Source organism: Pantherophis guttatus, chromosome 1 (assembly GCF_059756535.1).
Source record: "Pantherophis guttatus breed Tessera chromosome 1, ASM5975653v1, whole genome shotgun sequence".
Taxonomy (NCBI): Eukaryota; Metazoa; Chordata; class Lepidosauria; order Squamata; family Colubridae; genus Pantherophis; species Pantherophis guttatus.
The window spans coordinates 320132673-320152102 of NC_142063.1; the positions used below are offsets into that span (position 1 = coordinate 320132673).

General features: G+C 38.9%; 3 protein-coding genes across 23 annotated transcripts in view; 1 reads left to right on the plus strand and 2 right to left on the minus strand.

Annotated features, from left to right (window-relative positions):
• Nucleotides 1-1267, minus strand: part of CENPO (centromere protein O) — a 29218-nt gene extending 27951 nt beyond the window's left edge. The window contains exon 1 of one of the 4 annotated variants that reach the window (XM_087883328.1): nucleotides 1104-1267. The gene's annotated coding sequence lies outside the window, so the exon portion shown is untranslated. Of the gene's footprint in view, nucleotides 1-759 lie in introns of all 4 variants that reach the window. The other 3 variants (XM_034421275.2, XM_087883329.1, XM_034421276.3) reach the window with 3 other exon arrangements.
• On the plus strand, nucleotides 1243-5003 carry PTRHD1 (peptidyl-tRNA hydrolase domain containing 1). The gene is made up of 2 exons (XM_034421277.3): nucleotides 1243-1552; nucleotides 3041-5003. The coding sequence occupies exons 1-2, from the start codon at nucleotides 1352-1354 to the stop codon at nucleotides 3209-3211; spliced, it is 372 nt and encodes a 123-aa protein (XP_034277168.1). The 5' UTR covers nucleotides 1243-1351; the 3' UTR covers nucleotides 3212-5003.
• A 4739-nt stretch (nucleotides 5004-9742) lies between these two features.
• Nucleotides 9743-19430, minus strand: part of NCOA1 (nuclear receptor coactivator 1) — a 294599-nt gene continuing 284911 nt past the window's right edge. For 17 of the 18 annotated variants that reach the window (XM_034421269.3, XM_034421265.3, XM_087883325.1 and 14 more), the window contains 3 exons: nucleotides 18801-18984; nucleotides 16468-16554; nucleotides 9743-10675 (listed from right to left, as the gene is read on the minus strand). In XM_034421269.3, the coding sequence (XP_034277160.2) occupies nucleotides 10508-10675; nucleotides 16468-16554; nucleotides 18801-18984 (439 nt within the window). In that variant the 3' untranslated portion in view covers nucleotides 9743-10507. Of the gene's footprint in view, nucleotides 10676-10764; nucleotides 10822-16467; nucleotides 16555-18800; nucleotides 18985-19430 lie in introns of all 18 variants that reach the window. The other variant, XM_034421270.3, reaches the window with a different exon arrangement.

Below are 19430 nucleotides of genomic sequence, written 5' to 3' on the forward strand. Positions count from 1 at the left end.
AACCCACCAGTATAACCACATAAGTCAATTTCCCCCACTGCCATCCTAATGCACTGCATTATAATCCCCACCATCCTTAGCCAGAAGAATTAATGGTTGAGAATAACTGGCATTCCAGTTCAATTCAGAAGTCAACAGGTTCGCCTGCCTGGCTGTTTCTCATTATATGTTATACTCATTTAAATTCCTAAACTCAAGCATCTCATTTAAGGAAAAGGCAGCAGACAAAGAACACTCTTTATAAAGAATTGCAAAAGTAGAGCGATCTCCAAACCCAGGGAAAGCCTGGAAATTATTTGCGGAAATGTTGTGGCAAATGCTATTCCTACTACCACTTCGCTTTCAAGAAAAATCATGAAAGGAAAACATTACCACCTGCATTTTTTGAATTGGCCCAGGAATTTAACTTAAAAGATACATGGAGAGAAATTAGCCCACAAAAAAAAGCAATATACCTTCTTCTCTAATCCCCAAAAATCATGGTCAAGGATAGATATGGTGTGGATGGACCAAGAAACAGGGAAAGACATTGCAGAAATAGAAACTGAAGCCAATTCCTGGGCAGACCACAATCCATTAAAAATCAGTTGGACAGGAGAAGTCAGGAGGAGAAGGGAGATGGACCATGAACCAAAGGATAGGGAAAGAGAAGGATTTTATTCAATACTCAAAAAAAAGAATTAGGCCTCTTTTAAAAAGAAGATTAGAATGCCTGCCTGTTTCTCATTATATGTTATTTAAATTCCTAAATTCAAGCACCTCACTTGAGGAAAAGGCAGCAAACAAAGAAGACTCTTTATAAAGAATTGCGAAAGTAGAGCGATCTCTAAACCCAGGGAAAGCCTGGAAATTATTTGTGGAAATGTTGTGGCGAATGCTATTCCCACCACCACTTCGCTTTGGGTTCTGTGTCTCCTTTTGAAGCTGCTGAGACGACCGGACTGGCCAGCCCGGCCTCTATCTGTCCCTCACGGGGGAGAAATTCATGAGGGAGGCCTACTTGCCTGGCGGGCCTACTAAAAATTCCCTACGGCCGCTTCAGCAGTGGACCGAAGGCTCGCCTCAAATGGATTCAAAACTCCCGCCGCCTAGCAACGACAAACCGTAGTTGGAAGTGACGTCATCCGGACGCCGGAGCGAGACTTATTCCTTCTTCTCGAAATGACTCGCGAGTGAGGCTCCCAGGTCCAGGCGCTCTACCTCAGCATTTTTTTTCATATGCCGTACAACAAGATGGCGAACCCCTTACTCATGAAATGGTTCTCTTGTACGGAAACGGGGCGTCTCCCTTCCTTTAATCTTTTCCCAGAGTTCCTTTAAGGAACCACACCCCCTCATTTCCGGTTTGAGGATGGCGGCGACGGGTCGCTCTTTGGTGCAATACGTGGTGCTGAGGGGCGATTTGTTGCGCGAGCCTTTCTCGTGGCCGTTGGGGGCCTCGGTGGCTCAGGCCTGCCATGCGGCCTTGGCCGTGGTCCACGCGTACTACGAGCATCCAGACACCGCGGCTTATCTAGCCCAGGATGGCAGCATGAGGACCGTGGTGCTGGAGGTGAGCATTAACTAATAGTGTTTCTCCACCTTGACAAGTTGAAGATGGGTGGACTTCAACTCCCAAAATTCCTCAGCCAGCAAAGCTGGCGGAATTGGGATTCTGGGAATTCTGGGAGTTGAAGTCCACCCATCTTCAACTTGCCAAGGTGGAGAAACACTGGGCTTTGCTGATTGACAGACACAGAACTGGGGTCTTTGGATAGGCGTTTCATTAGAGCGCAGACAGAACCTTAAAGTCCAGCCTTGCAAAACTGGTGGTATCGATACTACAGTATTACGGGACAGTATTAACCTGCGAATAAGAAAAGCCGCTATTTCAAAGGTTTCTGGTTTCTGCAAACAACGGATGTTAAAACCTATATTCATTATTGCTTTTCCTCATTTTCAACTGGTTGGGAAAGAGAAAGTCCTAGGTTTAGTCTTGAATGTGCCATGAAGATGCAGGGACATCTGCAGTTTCTTCCCAATTGCAGCCTATCTCTATGCATCACAGCACAATATTAAGACATAGAAGTCAATGCATTTGACTGTAGGAAAGGATTTTATATAAAATCCATACAAATGCATTGACTTCTATGTCTTAATATTGTGCTGTGATGCACAGAGATAGGCTGCAATTGGGAAGAAACTGCAGATGTCCCTGCATCTTCATGGCACACACACACATATATATATGTATATACATATATGTGTATATATGTATATGCTTTGGAGAGCGATTATTGTACTTGAAAGAGTTTCTGCCCAGTCAGACTACTGATCTGTTTTTTCTAAAATGGGCTTTAACCCTAAACGGGAATAGCGAGAGCACAAATGGAAATGCAATCCGATTATTGAATAAATACATAGGTTTCTGGCCATGACAGATCGGTTTGGAATTCAACAGAATTTCCCCCCATTTTCTGTAAAAAAAAAAAAAAAAAACTTTGCGAATTAGGGGATTCTAATCAGCAAAGCTGCATACAGGAGATTGGACAGTTGGACCCAAGTCTTTGCATTGTAGCATTGATTATATCCAAGTGATGGAGGAAAGGAATGGACAGATAAAATCTGTGTGATGCTACCTTTAATATTCTGCTCCAAGAGCTCCTGAGAGATAGATATGTATGTGTACAAAACACTTGTTACCAGTTGCTAGACCATTAAGATACAGTGACATCTGCAATTTCTTCCCAATTACAGAGTATCTTTATGCATCACAGCACAATATTAAGACAGAATTCAATGCATTTGTATGGACTGGGTCTTCGTTTTAAGTGCATTTAGATTTGTGGTTATTACCATCTCTGATAATTATCCTTAAAACAGCAGTTTCTTACAGTTTACTACAAAAAGTACAATTTATGCTTTTTGCTGTTTTCAGTTAAGCAGATTAATTTTTGGGGTTGCTGGTCATTGTAGTTTTAGCAAGACAAAGGTTACCAATGAGTGCTATAGCAATCTTTGATTCTATATTGCACTGAGATTGTTTTCTTTTTCTTCTTAGGCTCCAGATGAGTGTACCTTGAGTACATTAGCAGAGAGACTGCAACAGAATGGTATTGATCATAAAGTCTGGATAGAACAACCAGAAAACATAGCTACTTGCATTGCCCTCCGTCCCTACCTGAAAGAACATGTACATCAGCATCTAAAGAATTTCAAACTCTTGAAATGATCCTTTCCCTCTGTAACCATGAACATTTGACCAGATAAAAGTATACTTCCCTTGTTTTTTTTCCACAGCCTCCCTTTGCAATATAAAAATTGTGAGGTGCAAGAATTTACTTCAATCAGATTATTTCATAAAGATATAAAAATAATGGGATTGATATCATTAGGAAGCAAGGTATCTCATGGTGTGACATAAGACAATTTTCTCAATGTAAGAGGAAACGTTTGGTGCCTTAATATTAAAGAGGTGATTCAGGGTATTAACCTGCCCAGAGTTGCTTTATTGGTGAGATGGATGGCATATAAATTTAATAAATAATAAATCATTGTTCCTGGGATTTGATTGCTTATTTAGATATATTTACATTAGGAAATATTTGGGGTAGCAGGATATTCTAGTTTTTTTTATTTGCACTAATAATAGTGGTAGTTCATAGATGCAGAAAGAACCCTTCTGAGCTTTTAGAAAGCTTTTGACAAAATCTCACTAAAAACATAAAATTCATGAATAAAGATGGGGTCTCTTATGAACGCTGTTATATGTGTAAGGAAAATAGCTTCAATAATCTATTTGAGATCTGCATTTTTAAATTTATTTACAAATATGGAGGTTGAGCAGTGATAACATCAGGATGATAGAAATGAAAAGGAATTTCAAAGCGCTCAAAAGAGACATCTCTATATATAGGTGAATGTGAACAGAATGTTAAGTATGGTTCAATTTAGCAAGGTATGATAATACTGTAAAAAAGTGCTGTGCACTGAAGGCGACAATGGAATATCCAGGATAAGCAGATGAAAGAATTCTTTTGCTTGATATATAATAAAAGTATATAATTTTCTTTCACAAACTGATGATGATGATGGTCTTCAACTCTCAAGTCTAATTTTGAAAAGGAATTAGACAAACTCATGGAGAATCTATTACTATGCTTGCATGACATATTTGCTTGTAATTTAATCATCTGAATCGATTAAATCAATTTTGTATATTTGCCGGATCTCTTCATTCATCATACTAGGCTAAAATGTCATTGGGTACCATTCATTATTCAATCCATTATATAAATGCAGCCAGTGGCCTCTGTTCATATGTTTTTGCTGCTGCCAGTATCAGTAGTGACATAATTTTTAAATACCAGTTGTTGGGAAGCAATAGGGGAGAAAATCTTATCCTCTTTAAGTCTTTCTTGTAGACTTAGTCTTGGTCTTCATTTTGATTGGTTATTATGGGAAGAATGCTGGTGGACTGGTAAATTTGCAGTCTAATATTGCTCTTCTAGATCAGAGGAGTCATCTGTTTAAATTAATTTGGCTGGTAATGACTCCTTCTGGGTACTTGAACGGAAGACAGCTATCATATTGAATTGTTCCCTTCAACATGTAGGCTGAAGTTTTACAATTCAGTGATTCATAAATTAGTGAATTACATTTTAGCCCAAAGTATGGGAAGCAGGAGCAGGTAACTAGTCCTGTGTACTGTAAAGCAAAAAAATATTTCTGCAAAAACTTTAATGGCATGTAATTCATTTAAGACAGTTATTTTGATTTTATACTGTATATCCCAAGTGAATGTATTGAATAATGCACTGTAAAAGTTCCATATTGAAATCACAGTCTGTTTGTGTTGAAATATCTTATTAGCCTCCTGGTAAAAAAGATGGCTTTATTATGGCTGTGGTTTGGGGCTTCCTTCACAGCCACTCATCAGTTACCAGGATTGGCTAATCAATAGCTGAAAAACGGTTAAGGAGATATATGTGTAAACTTGGATGAATTAAACTGAAGTGATAATGCTTAGTTTCCAATTCTGTGATACTGTGAGTGACAATAGAAGAGCCAATACATACCTCCAAAAGTGGAGATGTAAAAGTGGAGATTACATTATGTGTAAGAGATTACTATATTTCTACAAAAATGCATAAAACCAAGGATGAAAGCCGCCTAGAATGCATGTGGGGCAATATCAAAAGAAAAAAGAATGACATCATAGGCCACTCAACCCAGAAGAAAAAATAGATAAATTTTTGCTAAACAATTAAATGTATGTAGGAAACTCGCCAAGTAGTAATGAGGGACTTTAACTACCCTGACATCAACTGGGAGACAAACTGCATCAAGTGGGAGATCGAACAGGTTCCTGCCCAAACTAGTTGATAACTTTGTCATCTAAAAGATAGAGGAGGGAATTAGAAGGACAGCCATACTGGACCCAATTCTTACTAACAGAAAATAAATTATAGAGGGGGTTAAATTGCAGGAATGTTGGGGGAGAGTGACCATGTCATTAGAATTCAACATAGTGCTGACACAAGCAAACCTAGACTCTAAAGGAATTAATTTCAACAAGCTTAGAGCTTGGAAAGGATTCCATGGATGAAAATTTTAAAGGGGAAAACAATCTTGGCAAACTGAAAAATATGATGATAAAAACCCAGTCCAGCTCAATACCACTGAAAAAAAAATCCAAGAAGAAACCACAGTTGCACAAAGAACTCTGATACACTGAAAAGACAGAAATTAATGAAAAGAGACGTAACAAAAGCAAAATACCAGCATATAGCCCGAATTTGCAAAGATGAAGTCAGGAGAGCTAAGACTCAGAATGAACTAAGACTTGCAACACATGTCTACATAAAAAAAAAAAAGCTTCAACATATAAAAAATAAAGTCACAATCTATCCACTTATGGGAGAAGATGGCAAGGAAGTGACAGGCGGCAGGAGTAAAGGAGAGCTGCTTAATTCTTTCTTTACATCCATCTTCACAGGAAAAAAAGTACCCCTATTTACCAAAAACAACCTTAAAACACAGACTAGGAATTCAGATTAAAATATTGATACTCAAGAAAATGGTAAAAGGACACTTGTCCGCTTAGATGAATTCAAATCATTAGGAGCTTACGGATTACATTCCAGAGTTCTAAAAGAGCTGATAGATATGATCTTGGAACCACTGAACTAGATCTTTCAAAGATCCTGGAGCACTGGAGAACTACCAGAGGACTGGAAAAGCGTTGATGTAGTTTCCATCTTCAAAAAAAAAAAAAAAAAGGGGGGGGGAGGACCAGATCCAGGAAACTACAGACCAATCAGCCTGACATCAATACCTAGGTAGATCCTGGAAAAGATAAGCAAGCAACAGATCTGCAAACACCTAAAAGCAAGCCAAGTTGTAACCAGAAGCTAACGGGTTTATCAAAAATAGATCATGCTGTGACTAAGTGATTAAATTAGTGGACCAGCGAAATGGTGTGGACATAGTATACTTGGATTTCAATAAGGCATTTGACAAAGTAGACCAAACCTGCCTCTTGTTAAGCTAGAAAAATGTGGGATAGATAGCATCAACACCAGATGAATTTATAACTGGCTGATAAACTGCATTGAACATGTTGTCCTTAATGAAACTGTATCTACATGGAGGGAAGTAACCAATGGGGTACCCCAAGGTTCTGTTTTAGGCCAAGTTCAATATCTTCATAAACAATTTAGATGAGGGAATAAAAGAGGAATCATTACATTTGCAGACGATGACAAGCTGGCAGGAATAGCCGACACCTCAGAAGATAGGCTTAAGATCCAGATGGATCTCAACAGACTTGAATACTGTGTCCTATCTAACAAAATGAAATTAATATAGAGAAAAGTAAGGTTTTACCCTTAAGCAAAAAACCCAAATGTACAGATAGAAATTAGGTGAAACTTTGCTCAATAGCAGTAACTGTATAAGGAATCTTGGAGTCCTAGTGGACAGTCAATTAAATATCAGCCCACAGTTTGTGGCAGCAGTGAAAAAAACCAATGGAATCCTAGGCTACTTTAACGGAGGACTAGAATTAAGATCACATGAAGTGTTAGTACTGCTTTATAAGGTCTTGGTAAGACCACCCTTGCATCCAATTTTGGTGATGATATAAAAAAACATGAGACGCCTGAAAGAGTGCAGAGAAGAGTGACAAAGGTGATTAGAGGGCTGGAGACTAAAAGATATGAAGAACAATGGCAGGAATTGAGTATGTCTAGTTTGGTGAAAAGGATAAGGGGCGACATGATAGTGTTACAATATTTGAGGGGCTGCCACAAAGAAGAGGGGGTCAGTCTATTATCCAAAGCAGCAGAAGGCAAGACAAGAAGCAATGTTTGGAAAGCAATCAAGGAGGGAAGCAATCTAGAACTAAGGAGAAATTTCCTGACAGTGAGAACAATTAACCAGTGGAATAGCTGGCTTTCAGAAGTTGTGAGTGGTCCATCATTGGAGGCTTTTAAAAAGACACTGGACAGTCTGAAATGATATACAGTCTGCTTGAGGGTGAGGGATTGGATTAGAAGACTTCCACGGTCCCTTCCAACTTCCGTTGTTCTGTTAAATTGGCCTGGTTGGAAACAATTCCTAAAGCAAGGACCAGCTTTTTTCTTCTTCTTTCAGTTGAGATACATGGAAGTTTACTAAAAAAAAAAGTCAAGTTTCATTCAATTTGCATAAATGCAACATGGTTGGCATATAAATAAATAAATAAATAAATAAATAAATAAATAAATAAATAAATAAATAAATAAATAAATAAATAATCTTGCATTCTCCCAGTTACAAGTACACATGTATGTTTAATCAGAAGAGCTGGAAGGGACATCGGCGGTCTTCTGGTCCAATGCTCTGCTGAAACAGGAGGCCCTATACCAGTGATGGCTAACCTTTTCTGGACCAAATGCCCAAAGCGTGCATGCACACACATGCCCAAACCCCCAAAATGCAATGCACGCACGTGCCCCACACGTACCCCACCCCCTGAATGTGCCCCGCCCCCTGCATCCCCCCCCACTGTTAATTTTTCCTCATTGTTGAAAATTTCTCAATTTCAGGTTGCTTCTCTCGATTAGTTTCTATCCATTGTTTCTTGTCTTGCCTTCTGTTGCTTAGGAAAATAAGTTGACCCCCTCTTCTTTGTGGCAGCCCCTCAAATACTGGAATACTGCTATTATCCAATATCTTCTTTAAAAACTTCCAGTGTTGGAGCATTCACAACTTCTGGAAGCAAGTTGTTCCACTGATTGTTCTGTCAGGAAATTTCTCCTTAGTTTTAGGTTGCTTCTGTCCTTGATTAGTTTCCACCCATAGCTTCTTGTCCTGCCCTCAGGTGCTTTGGAGAATAGCTTGACTCCCTCTTCTGTGTGGCAGCCCCTCAAATACTAGAATACTGCTATTATGTCACTCCTAGTCCTTTTATCTAGACTAGCTTGCAACCGTTCTTCGTATGTTTTAGTCTCCAGTCTTTTAATCATCTTAGCTGCCCTTCTTTGCACTATTTCCAAAGGCTTAACATGTTTTTTATAATGAAATGACTAAAACAGGATGCCTTACTAAGGTTTTATAAAGCGGTACTAATATTTCACATGATTTTGATTCTATGCCTCTGTTTATACAACCAAGGATTGTTGCTACTTTTTGAGATTTTTTTTCCAATTTCTTGATATTCTGTCCAAGTACTAACTAGACCTAATCTTGCTTGGCGTTTTAAAGATCAGTCATGATTTGTCTAAGTGTTGTACGGTGCTACAGTATTGAAGCATGTTCAGTAGAATAAATGTATTTAATCCTTCCTTGATATTTCATCTTGATGCTGGTTGATTTCTGTAAAACCAAACACTTGCATGATTAGAGTGGCAAGAGAGGATGATGGATTTTGGTATTTAGTTTAGGTTTGAGCAGTGAACATTCTCTCTCCTAGTTTTTATTTTTTTAAAAAAATCCACTTGGGTAAAACTAAGAGAAAATCTGAACTTTAAAATGCCACGATCTAGGGCAGATTTCTGCATCTTAGAGATACCTTGAACTGTTGTTAGTCACTTGCTGAGCAAGTTCTCTTTATTATCATCCCCTTCTTCTCATGGTGCTGTGTCTCTTCCAGACTGTCCAAAATGTAAGTCCACACCCTCTTTTCTAAGCAATAATGCAACATCAGCCATTAGGTTTGTCTCTTGGTGTTTTAAACTCTTGCAAATTCATTTAACAAAAGCTACACAGTTTTATTTTCACACATCAACAAAATTTCAGAAAGAGAGAAAAGAAAGAAATCCCCCACCCCTTCCAAAAGCAATGCTATTTAAGAGCAATCCCCAACTAAAAAGAGAAAGAAACCAATTTATACAAGAAGTCTGAGCTATTTACATTAAAAGGCCTGAAAGGGAAAAAGTATTAACTTATCTCCCATTCCACAGAGAAGCGCCTTTTTATTATAATCATAATCCATATTATTTTAAATAGTTTTAAGCTATCTTGGCTGTTAAACAGAATCAAAACAAGTGCTGACTGCTCAATTTGAATCACTTTTTTTTTTTTTTTAAATCTACAATAGTGGCCAGAACTACAACTTGAACTTCTGCTGCACTTCCTCCATTTTGTTTTTGACAAGAATTGTCTGTGGCCCAGTGTCTCTCTTACAAATCCCATGGAAATGGGTGGGATGCACTTGGTGCATTGCTTTCGGAGCCACTTCCTCCTCTCCCTCTAAAAATAATTGCAATTATCCCCCAAATGGATTTACATATTTTATTTTCAACAATTATATTAGTTTTCATAGGAACTCCCACTTGATTTGTTGTTCATATACTACAAAGACCTCTTTGTCACTAAGGAGGCTGTCTATTTACCAGCATAAAACATGAAAAAAAAAAAACAGTGGGGCAAAATATTTATTATTATTATTATTAATATTATTAATATCATTTTTCTTTAAAACTGACAAACTCACAATTGCTAAGAAAAGCACAAACGAATTGGGGGGCAAGCAGTGAGCAAGGGCGTACATGTTTAAGAACAGCTAAGGAACATCCCTTCCCAAAGAAGAGATGAGCGTGCACAATTATTTGCCCATTCCTGCTTTACTGAAGATGCAAATCAGTGACAGATCCAGCTGAAACTGAGACTTCAACCCCTTCTCCTCCACCTGACAGCCACATGCCTTCCATTTTGCTCTCCCACCCCCACCCTCAACCCCACTAGTAATGTCCTTCTGGGAAAAGAAGCCAGCAACTGATTATAAAAATAAGGATAATCTGTAAAATTTGGCTCAATGGTTCTGTCTTGTCACTTTGTTGAAATCCATCTTTGTTTAAAAAACCAAAAGGGGAGGAGGGATTTTTTTTTCCTGCTCCATATACTACAAGAGCTGAAGAATGGCTGCAAGTTTTTGAGATACCAAAAATCTCAGAAAAATATATAATATACATATATATTTATATATATATATTTATATATCCGTATGTCATTATTTAAATTTCACATTCCTTTGAAAAGCAGGTTATTCAGTCAGTAGCTGCTGAAGAAGACTTTTCTGTTGGGCTTGTGGGGTCTGAGAGGCTGTGCTGCCTTTCTGTGTATCCACGGAGCCAGGTTGGTTCAGATAAGGGTCTCCGCCCACCAAGTTGACCGTACACTGCACATCAGCAAACACCTGGACCTGCTGGACCTGCCAGGACACAAAAGAGACTGTTAGCCAAGCATGGGAAAAGGCCCCTGGGCAGATGGACTGGGTACTACGGTGAAGTGGAAACTCACTAGAGAATTCCTCTAGTCTGTAGTCACCACAGAGAAGGGCTCTTCTGTCTTCTTGCCCTACAAAAAGAAAACCGCTGCACTCATTTGGATCAGAGCTAGGTAAAAGTTCACATCTTCTTGCATTCAAGTCAAGATGGGTTACCCTGAAGGTTCCAAGTTTGGGGGGGGGGCGTGGGGGAAGAGGAGGACAACGTGGGATAGCCTTTTCTTCAAGACTGAGTTTGGTCTAGTGCAGGTGTCAGCAACCTGCGGCTCCGGGGCCACATTCAGCTCTTTGGGCCCTCTGCTGTGGCTCCATGTCAAGTGATCCCACCACTGGCTGGACCCGCCCCTCTCCCTCCCCTCCCAGTCATTCCTTGCCTGGCCTGAGAAGGTAAGGGTGATAGCGGGGGATGGAGAAGCAGCCAGGGCAGAGACAGAGAGATACAGAGAGAGTGGGAGAGAGACAGACATAGAGAGATACAAAGAGAGAGGGAGATGAGAGAGAGGGAGAGGGGGGGAGGGAGGGGAGAGAGAGAGATGTCAAAAGGGTTTTGTGATTCCCGGTGTTTTTTAACAACCAATTCTCTGTCCTAATGATTGGCTGGGTACGCATGGCTGGGGGGGGGGGTCATGTGACTGGTGGAAGTGAGTGATGTCGAGTTGGCCACACCCACCCAGGATTTGTGGCTCCTGGTGTTTTCTTTTCTGTGGGAAATGGGTTCAAATGGCTCTTTGAGTATTTAAGGTTGCAAACCCCTGGTCTAGTGGTTAAGGCAGAGGTCTTCAAACTTGGCAGCTTTAAGAGTTGTGGACTTCAACTCCCAGAATTCTCCAGCCAGCATAACATAGCTGGCTGGAGAATTCTGGGAGTTGAAGTCCACAAGTCTTAAAGCTGCCAAGTTTGAAGACCTCTGGGTTAAGGCATCAGGCTAGAAATCAGGAGACTGAATTCTAGTCCTTCCTTAGGCATGAAACCCAGTTGGGTGAATTTGGGCCAGACACTTTCTCTTAGCCCAATTCGCCTCACATGGTGGTTGTGGGGAAAATAGGAAGAGGGAGGAGTATTAGATACATTCGCCACTTTGAGTTATTTATAAACATATCGAAGGCAGGATAAAATATTGAAAAAATAGTCAAAGCTGCAGAATGGTTATGAATGCACGCATGCAGAACCCAGGAACTGGCAACCAATATTAGGAAGCCTGAATAGTATGGGGAAATAATGCCAAAAAGTAGTAACCGGTAATATAGCAGAGTGTATGACATTAAAAGAAATGGACTCAGAATGCTGTAACATTTAAAAATAAAATTTCATTGTTATTTAAATATGTTGTTAAGTAAGCTCTTACTTCAGATGTGTAAATTATGCAAGTTCTGGAAACTGTATACATGAGTATAAACATATCCTTAGCATGCATTTAGCACAGAGTACAAAATGTTTCAATTAAAAGTACCTTAATAAATTTTATAACAGACCTGAACGGTAGGCCAATATATTTACATTCAGACTAATCTACAGTACCTAATAGGCTTACACCTGGAACTTTGTTCAGAATACAAGAAAAATATTTATTTATCCCTAAACTTGCTTATGTACACAAACTTATGCAAATTTGTTTTAGCAGGCTATTTATCAACTTCTCTGTGAAAAAGCCTACAAATACTGACTGCCTGCAAAGTAAATTTAATTTTTAAATAGATATGCTTTCTATTTAATTTTTATTGCAAACCACTTCAAGAAGTTAGATAGGAAGCAGTTCACGTATATTTCAGGTAAATCAGTGTATACATTGCCTCGCTGTATGCATGCCATTTCTGTTCCAAAGTCAGTGTGAACATCCACATTGTTGAAATTCTGTTTTCACTGCAAGACAACATTAAAGGCTAAAATCTGACACCTATTTTAAAAATTAACATTTCCAGCTGGAGCTAAGCACAGAGCATCTGCTTGAAATACAACCTACCCAACAATTGCAACTGGTCAAGAAGGGTACCTGCAATGCAGCAGTGGGTTTCAAATCCTGGCACTACCAGTTCGCTATTGGTAGTACGTGGGTGCGTTCACTTTGTGAGTGCATGCCACTTCTGCACAAGCGCAGAAGCTTCTCCACATGCGCAAAGCGTTTTGATTACGTCTGGGCGGGTAGGCGGAGCCTCCCATCACCGCCACTACTGGTTCGCCCGAACCGGGGCGAACCAGGAGCAACCCACCACTGCTGCAATGAACCCTCCCAAGACGTTAGCGATAAAATGTTAGAGGCAGGTTTTCTTGGCTGCTTCTACTCCATTATGGAATGGCCTAAAATCCATTTTGGATTTTATGATGTTATGATTTGTGGGATTATTGTGTTTTATTGTTTACACAGTACAGTATCCTCTTCCCCTCAAGAGCCTTGAAAGCCTCTCAGCGTTTAATAAAAAATCTCCTTGACTGGTGCTTTCTATATATTCTGAATTATAATTCCCATCTGTGTTAACAGTATGCTAATTTGATAGAGCACCAAGTTAGGAATGATTATATTTTATATAGTACTGATAAAAGTAGCAAGCAGTAATGGATGGAAGCTCATTGAGGGAGATCCAACCTGGAAGGAATTTCCTGACAGCGAGAATGATGAATCAATGGAACAATTTGCTCTCAGAATGGTGGGTACTCCATTGCTGGAGGTTTTCAAGAAAAGATTTGTTGAACCATTTGTTTGGGATTGTATAAGATCTGCTGCCTTGGGCAGGGGGTTGGATTAGAAGACCTCCAAGGTCCCCTCCAGCCCTATGATTCTATGATTCAAAGTACTTCTCGGTTTATGGGTGCACCTGAATACGAAGCCTGTATAATTTGGAGTATTGCTAGTGTGACTTCTCTGATCTCAATCCTGGTCATAAATCTCACAGATCCATATGTCTATGCATGTATTATTCCTCATAGATTGAAACTCTGGCAAAGAATTGTCTGGCAAAGCTAATCAAACAAACAAAAAATGTTTGGGATTATTATTATTATTATTATTATTATTATTATTATTATTATTATTATTATTATTATTATTATTATTATTATTATTATAGTAGTTGCAGTTATCACATGGCATTATGCTTTGACACCCTACCCATTTGCTACAGATGGGTTTAGACAGCACTAATCCTTTGCATAAAGAATAAGCAGGTAATATAATAAATATCAATATTCGAGTTTACCATTTTTCATCCATTACTGAAATAGAGAATAGTTTCAGGCACTCAGAAGTAGTTTTTCTAATTTGAAAGTGGGTCTTCGCTTTCCTTAAGCTTTAGTGAAGAATCTCCATGTGTTTGAAACAGGAATATGCTAAGGTAATGGCTAGATTCTTACAATGTGCTATATACCACAATCAAATTCATTTTATTATATTACAATTGGTATGCGAAACCAAACATTGATTATAAAATAGCATGCTTGTATGCATTGGGAAAATGAGACGATGTCATTTGTTGTGCAATCTGTGCTCATCTGTGCACATCTCTGCTATTCCAGGTAAAATGAAGAAACACATTTTTAAATATTGAGTTCTTGAAAGGACTTCAAATTGCATATAATAAATAGTATCTTAATGGATGCTTCAGACAGTCACGATGAAGGACTAATTAACTCAGCAGATTGTGTTGAATCTCACTAGGTAATAACGGTATCTGATAACCATTGCTTACACTAGCTTTTTCCAACCTGGTGCCATCTCTTCTAATTAGAATAGGGGGCTGTCTTACATTGTTTTTAAGCCACAAAAGAACTCTCAAAAACCCTTCTGTGGAAAAAAAAATCCCACTCATAAGAAATGGCAGTTGGTCAAATCAGTTCCATGAAAAAATATGTTTAAAATATTTGGATTATTAATTCATTTAAAACATGAAGGCAAGAATTGGATTTAACATAGTCAATTTAAATTAGAATATGACTTCTAATAAATTAGCATTCAAAGCTCTGATCATTTGCATTCCATTTTATATCTGACATTTTGGCTCTTTTTTTTTTATGGAGCAGCAGCTAGATTTTTTTAGGTTCATATCAGTTTAGTTGTTCTAAAACAAACTGCTTTCTCTGTTCTAAAGATGGAAGAAAGTCGAGGATGAAAGACTGTTTGGGGACATAAAATGAAGTTCTTGTTTTCCTTTTCATCAAATATAGGTGATGTCATGGAAGTGCTGAAATGATAATTTCGGATTCATAATAGACTAGTCACTAGATGAAGGCTAATAAACAGAAATTCAAATCTTGGCAAAAATGAACTTACTGTTGCTCTTACAACAGAGCATCTACCTTGTAAATTGGGATGTGTTTCCCTCCTGCATTAAGGAACAGTTTACAACCTGAAGATGCTACCTGTTGTTCCGATTATGCTTGCAATGATTTTCAATAGATTTCTCATATATATTTACCTATTATTTGGATTATTGCATAATGTTGTTTGTTATGATCGCCCCTGTAGGAAACTGCACTTAATGTAAAATGGCAGCAGGATTATTAATGGAGATTGGGCATATGGAGCTAATTCCAGTCTTCAATAGCAAGTAGTAATGACCTCCAAGTTTCTGGTCTTTAAAGTTTACCTTGTGACCAAGTCCCCCTGCTCAGATGTTAAGATTGTCTCCAGAGACTGTCCTCAGGCTTCTGCATTGCCTAAGAAGATTAATACCTTCTGTTTTATAGTCCCTTATCTCCAGAATGCTCTCCTTGGATAGGCTGACTTAAGTGTTAATTGTATTTGAGTTTAAAAACTCAAATTTTAGAGTGTTAAAAAGGAGAATTTCAAGTGGCATTGTTCTTCTAGCTCTTCAGTTTTCTTCATTTATTGCTTTTGCTATTACTGATAAGAATAATAGATTCTAGTACCTCATAGGAACTGGTGGTCTGCCTGACTCAAGAGTACAGATTCAGTTTTAGCTTTTGCTACTTATAGGTTTTCTGGTATCATATGTTCTACCAGGAACAATTCTTGTGACCTGATACATCATAAGCCAAATTTATAGCCAACAGATCCTTGAGATTTAGAAAGGGCATGTCTGATTTCACAAAACAGGAAAGAGAAATTCACTGATTACAAAAAATAGCCATAGCACTTGGACTTATATACTCCTTTACAGCCCTCTCTAAGCGGTTTACAGAGTCAGCATATTGCTCCCAACAATCTGGGCCCTCATTTTACCGACCTCAGAAGGATGGAAGGCTGAGTCAACCTTGAGCTAGTCAGGATTGAACTCCTGGTAGTGGAATGCAGAGGTAGCGTCCAATACTGTATTCTAACCACCGCACCACTATGGCTCGTTAAAAATATTATGAATAAAATCAGTATGCCCCTTTTTGTATATAGAGCAGCTCCAAAGCCATACAGCAGGACAAGGTGCAAAGGAGCTAGCACAGGAATAACTGTCTGAAAAATCAGAAGAATCTTATGGGATAGACTTTTGCTTTACAAAAATCATCTATCAAGGAAATTTTCTCTCAACATTAATTGAAAATAAACAAACTGCTTGTCCCAATGCCAATCCCAGGATGTGTAAAGGATGCCCACTTTCAATCAATGCAATTCCAAGCCAGGCAGCCTTTGGGAAGTTTTTTTTGGAACTGAATTGGCTCTGTTGTTTGTGGGCAGAATCCTACTGCCTCTCTGAAAATATTCTCAGAGGCAGTGCAAGGCAACCATTTCAAATTTTCCCAACAGAGTTCTGCCTTAGGAATGTCTTACTGACCTGTGCTCCATCTGCTTCTGTTTTCAAAAGATCGGAGGAAAGTTGGTTGCAATAAAGGCCGGTGGGTCTGAGAGCTGGGTCGTTTACCTGAAAACAATATCAACAAGACAAGAAGTTATCAGCACAAGATGAGAAATTAGAAATCGTTAGAAATAGGAAAAGGGAGATCACTGAAAAGTCAAAATCAAAGGGAGCTGCAGGCATCATCTCAGATGACCAATTCACAACAAACATCTGTCTTCCCTGGTTTGAGGAAAAGCTTTCCATAAGGTATCTGGACAGAAAAGGCAAGTTAGGGCAGTGCTTGGTAACTCAACAAAAACAATATTCCTTGATCGGGCTTGTTCTAAATGGTTCCCGTTTTAAATACAATCTTAGCTCTTAGCTCTGAACTTACTCATGTATTTATTATGGTGATTTTATGCCCCATTAAACTGGCCAACTCTAAGCAGTTTACAAAAACTGTCAAAATACAGCAAAATAATGGAGTGGAAACAGCCTGGAGATCTTTAGAATAATAGAAGCAGGGGGCTGGAGAGGACCTAGAAATGTCTTCTAGTCCAACTCCCTGACCAAGGTAGAAGTTCTTTGTCTTCAAAAGCATTTTGGCTCATTTATTTATTTTTTAAATTAAATTTATATGCCATCCATGTCACTCTTGAAGTGATTCTGGGCAGTTATCAACTTAATGGGGGTTAAACATTAAGCATTAAGCCTTGCTGTTTATAGGCTTGTGCTGAGTGTGGAAGAGAAGCACACACTGAGTAAATCTGCTGGGCAGATTCTACATTTGCTTTACAAGCTTGACAAAGACCAAGAACACCTTAAATCTTCAAATCTGAATTCTGAATTCCTAATGTTTAAACTAAATTTTTTGTTACCCCAGCTTAGATTTGAGATATGCTACATGGCAAAAGCTGCAAAACCTTAAAATGTGTAACATTCATGTCATATCATCTTGAAATCTACTAAATTCTTCAGCAGAACTGGATCTGCTATCTTGAACATCTAAAAACTTTACAGTAAGGAGTAGGAAACATCAAGGGTCAGATTTCCAAGGCTAAAAACCAGAATGTGCTAATTTAGACCTATTTACATATTAAACTTAATCCATAACCTCAAGTACCTATGTAGCTGCAGTTAGGATTACTTTACTTAGTCTGACCTTTGCATCCAGATGACCAATGAATGACAGCAAAGAGATAAAATTCTACCTCCACCGCCATCTAATAAATTACCTGAATTTTTGCACCTGAGATATGTAGATGCAATGAGTAGTAAATGTGGACATTGTTTCCCATTCAGTACATAACAAGAATGTTGCCACTCCCACAACTGCCTGCTGCTGCTTGTGTTGGCCAACAGGATGGGTTTCTGGAGACCAGCAGAGTTTTCTGATTTTAGGAGGTGTGCCCACCATCTAAGACATCTCCTCCCCAAATGGGACATCTTTTCTCAATTGGGGTGATGAGTGTTTAGCCTTTCTTCTGGCTTTCTACTTATTTCCAGTCTCCCTGTTGGTGGAGGAGGAAAAATGGCTCTTTTTTTGCCCTGTACCTTCTCCTTGTCACTTTGCAGCTATTTGTCAGTTCATCCCAGACATTTAATTTACAAAAATTCATAGGCTTGACACTGTGATAGTTACTTTTGCTGGTGGGGTGGGGGGGAGGGTTTCTCATTGAAAATGAGTTTTGACCTTGAGGCGAAAGACGAAATGTGTGTGATACTCATGTTCTTTATATATATAAAAATGTTGATAACGGAATAACAGAGTTGGAAGGGACTTTGGAGGTGCTCTAATCCAACCCACTGCTCAAGCAAGAGACCTTACACCATTTCAGGCAAGTGGCTGTCCAGACTTATCTTAAAAGCATCCAGTGATGGAGTAACCACAATTTCTGAAGGCAAGCCACTCCACTAGTTAATTGTTCTCACTGTTAGGAAATTTCTCCTTAGTTCTAAGTCGTTTCTCTCTTGATTAGTTTCCATCCATTGCTTTTTGTCTTGCCTTCTGGTGCTTTGGAACATAGGGATGACCCCCTATTCTTTGTGGCAGTCCCTCAAATACTGGAATACTATTATCATGTCCTCCCTAGTCCTTCTTTTCACTAGATTAGACAAACCGAATTCCTGCAACCGTTCTTCATATGTTTTGGCCTCCAGCCCCCTAATCATCTTTGTTGCCCTTTTCTGTACTCTTTCCAGAGTCTCAACATCTTTTTATAATATGGTGATGAAAACTGGATGCAGTACTCCAAGTGTGGTCTTATTAATATTTTGAGACTTTGGTGAAGTCCACAGGAGAGGAAGGAGACACATCTGGATACACTGACCTGCTCAGAGCATAGCTGGTTCATGCCAGGCATCTGCAATGAGTTCATTGGCATTTGCCCAGCCATTGGGTTCATATTCTGGGCACTGGCATTTCCTCCGGCCATGGAGACTGTGATGCTCATGTTGTTGTACATTCCCTGCTGAGCTGAGGGGGGCTGAGTCTGACCAGCCTGGCCATATACACTGCATTTGAAAGAATGAGGCACAGGAATTACATACTGGGATGGGCTTCATTCAAAACCAGTTCAATTTCAGAAGCATGTTAAGTTGTACAGCAGACAAATTACACTCCCATATTATTCTCATTCTTTTTGTATGATTTCAAAAAAGCAGAACTAGTTGGTCCAGCCAAAACAGACTTGTTATGATCTATCTGAAATGATGATTTAAAGTATTTTCCTACCTTGAATTAATAATAATATTTTAAAAAGAAGAAAGGAAAAAAAAAAGGAGACAGGAAAATCATTTGTGAATTATGTGACACCATTTAGAAATGTTAATAACAGTAATCTGACCGGTCCGGCCTAAAAATATTTGGAGGAATACCAGGAAATCAATAATAAAGTGGATCGAAGTATAGTTGATTACAGGTTTCAAGGAATGACAACCGTGTGCTCTGAGGAATGGAG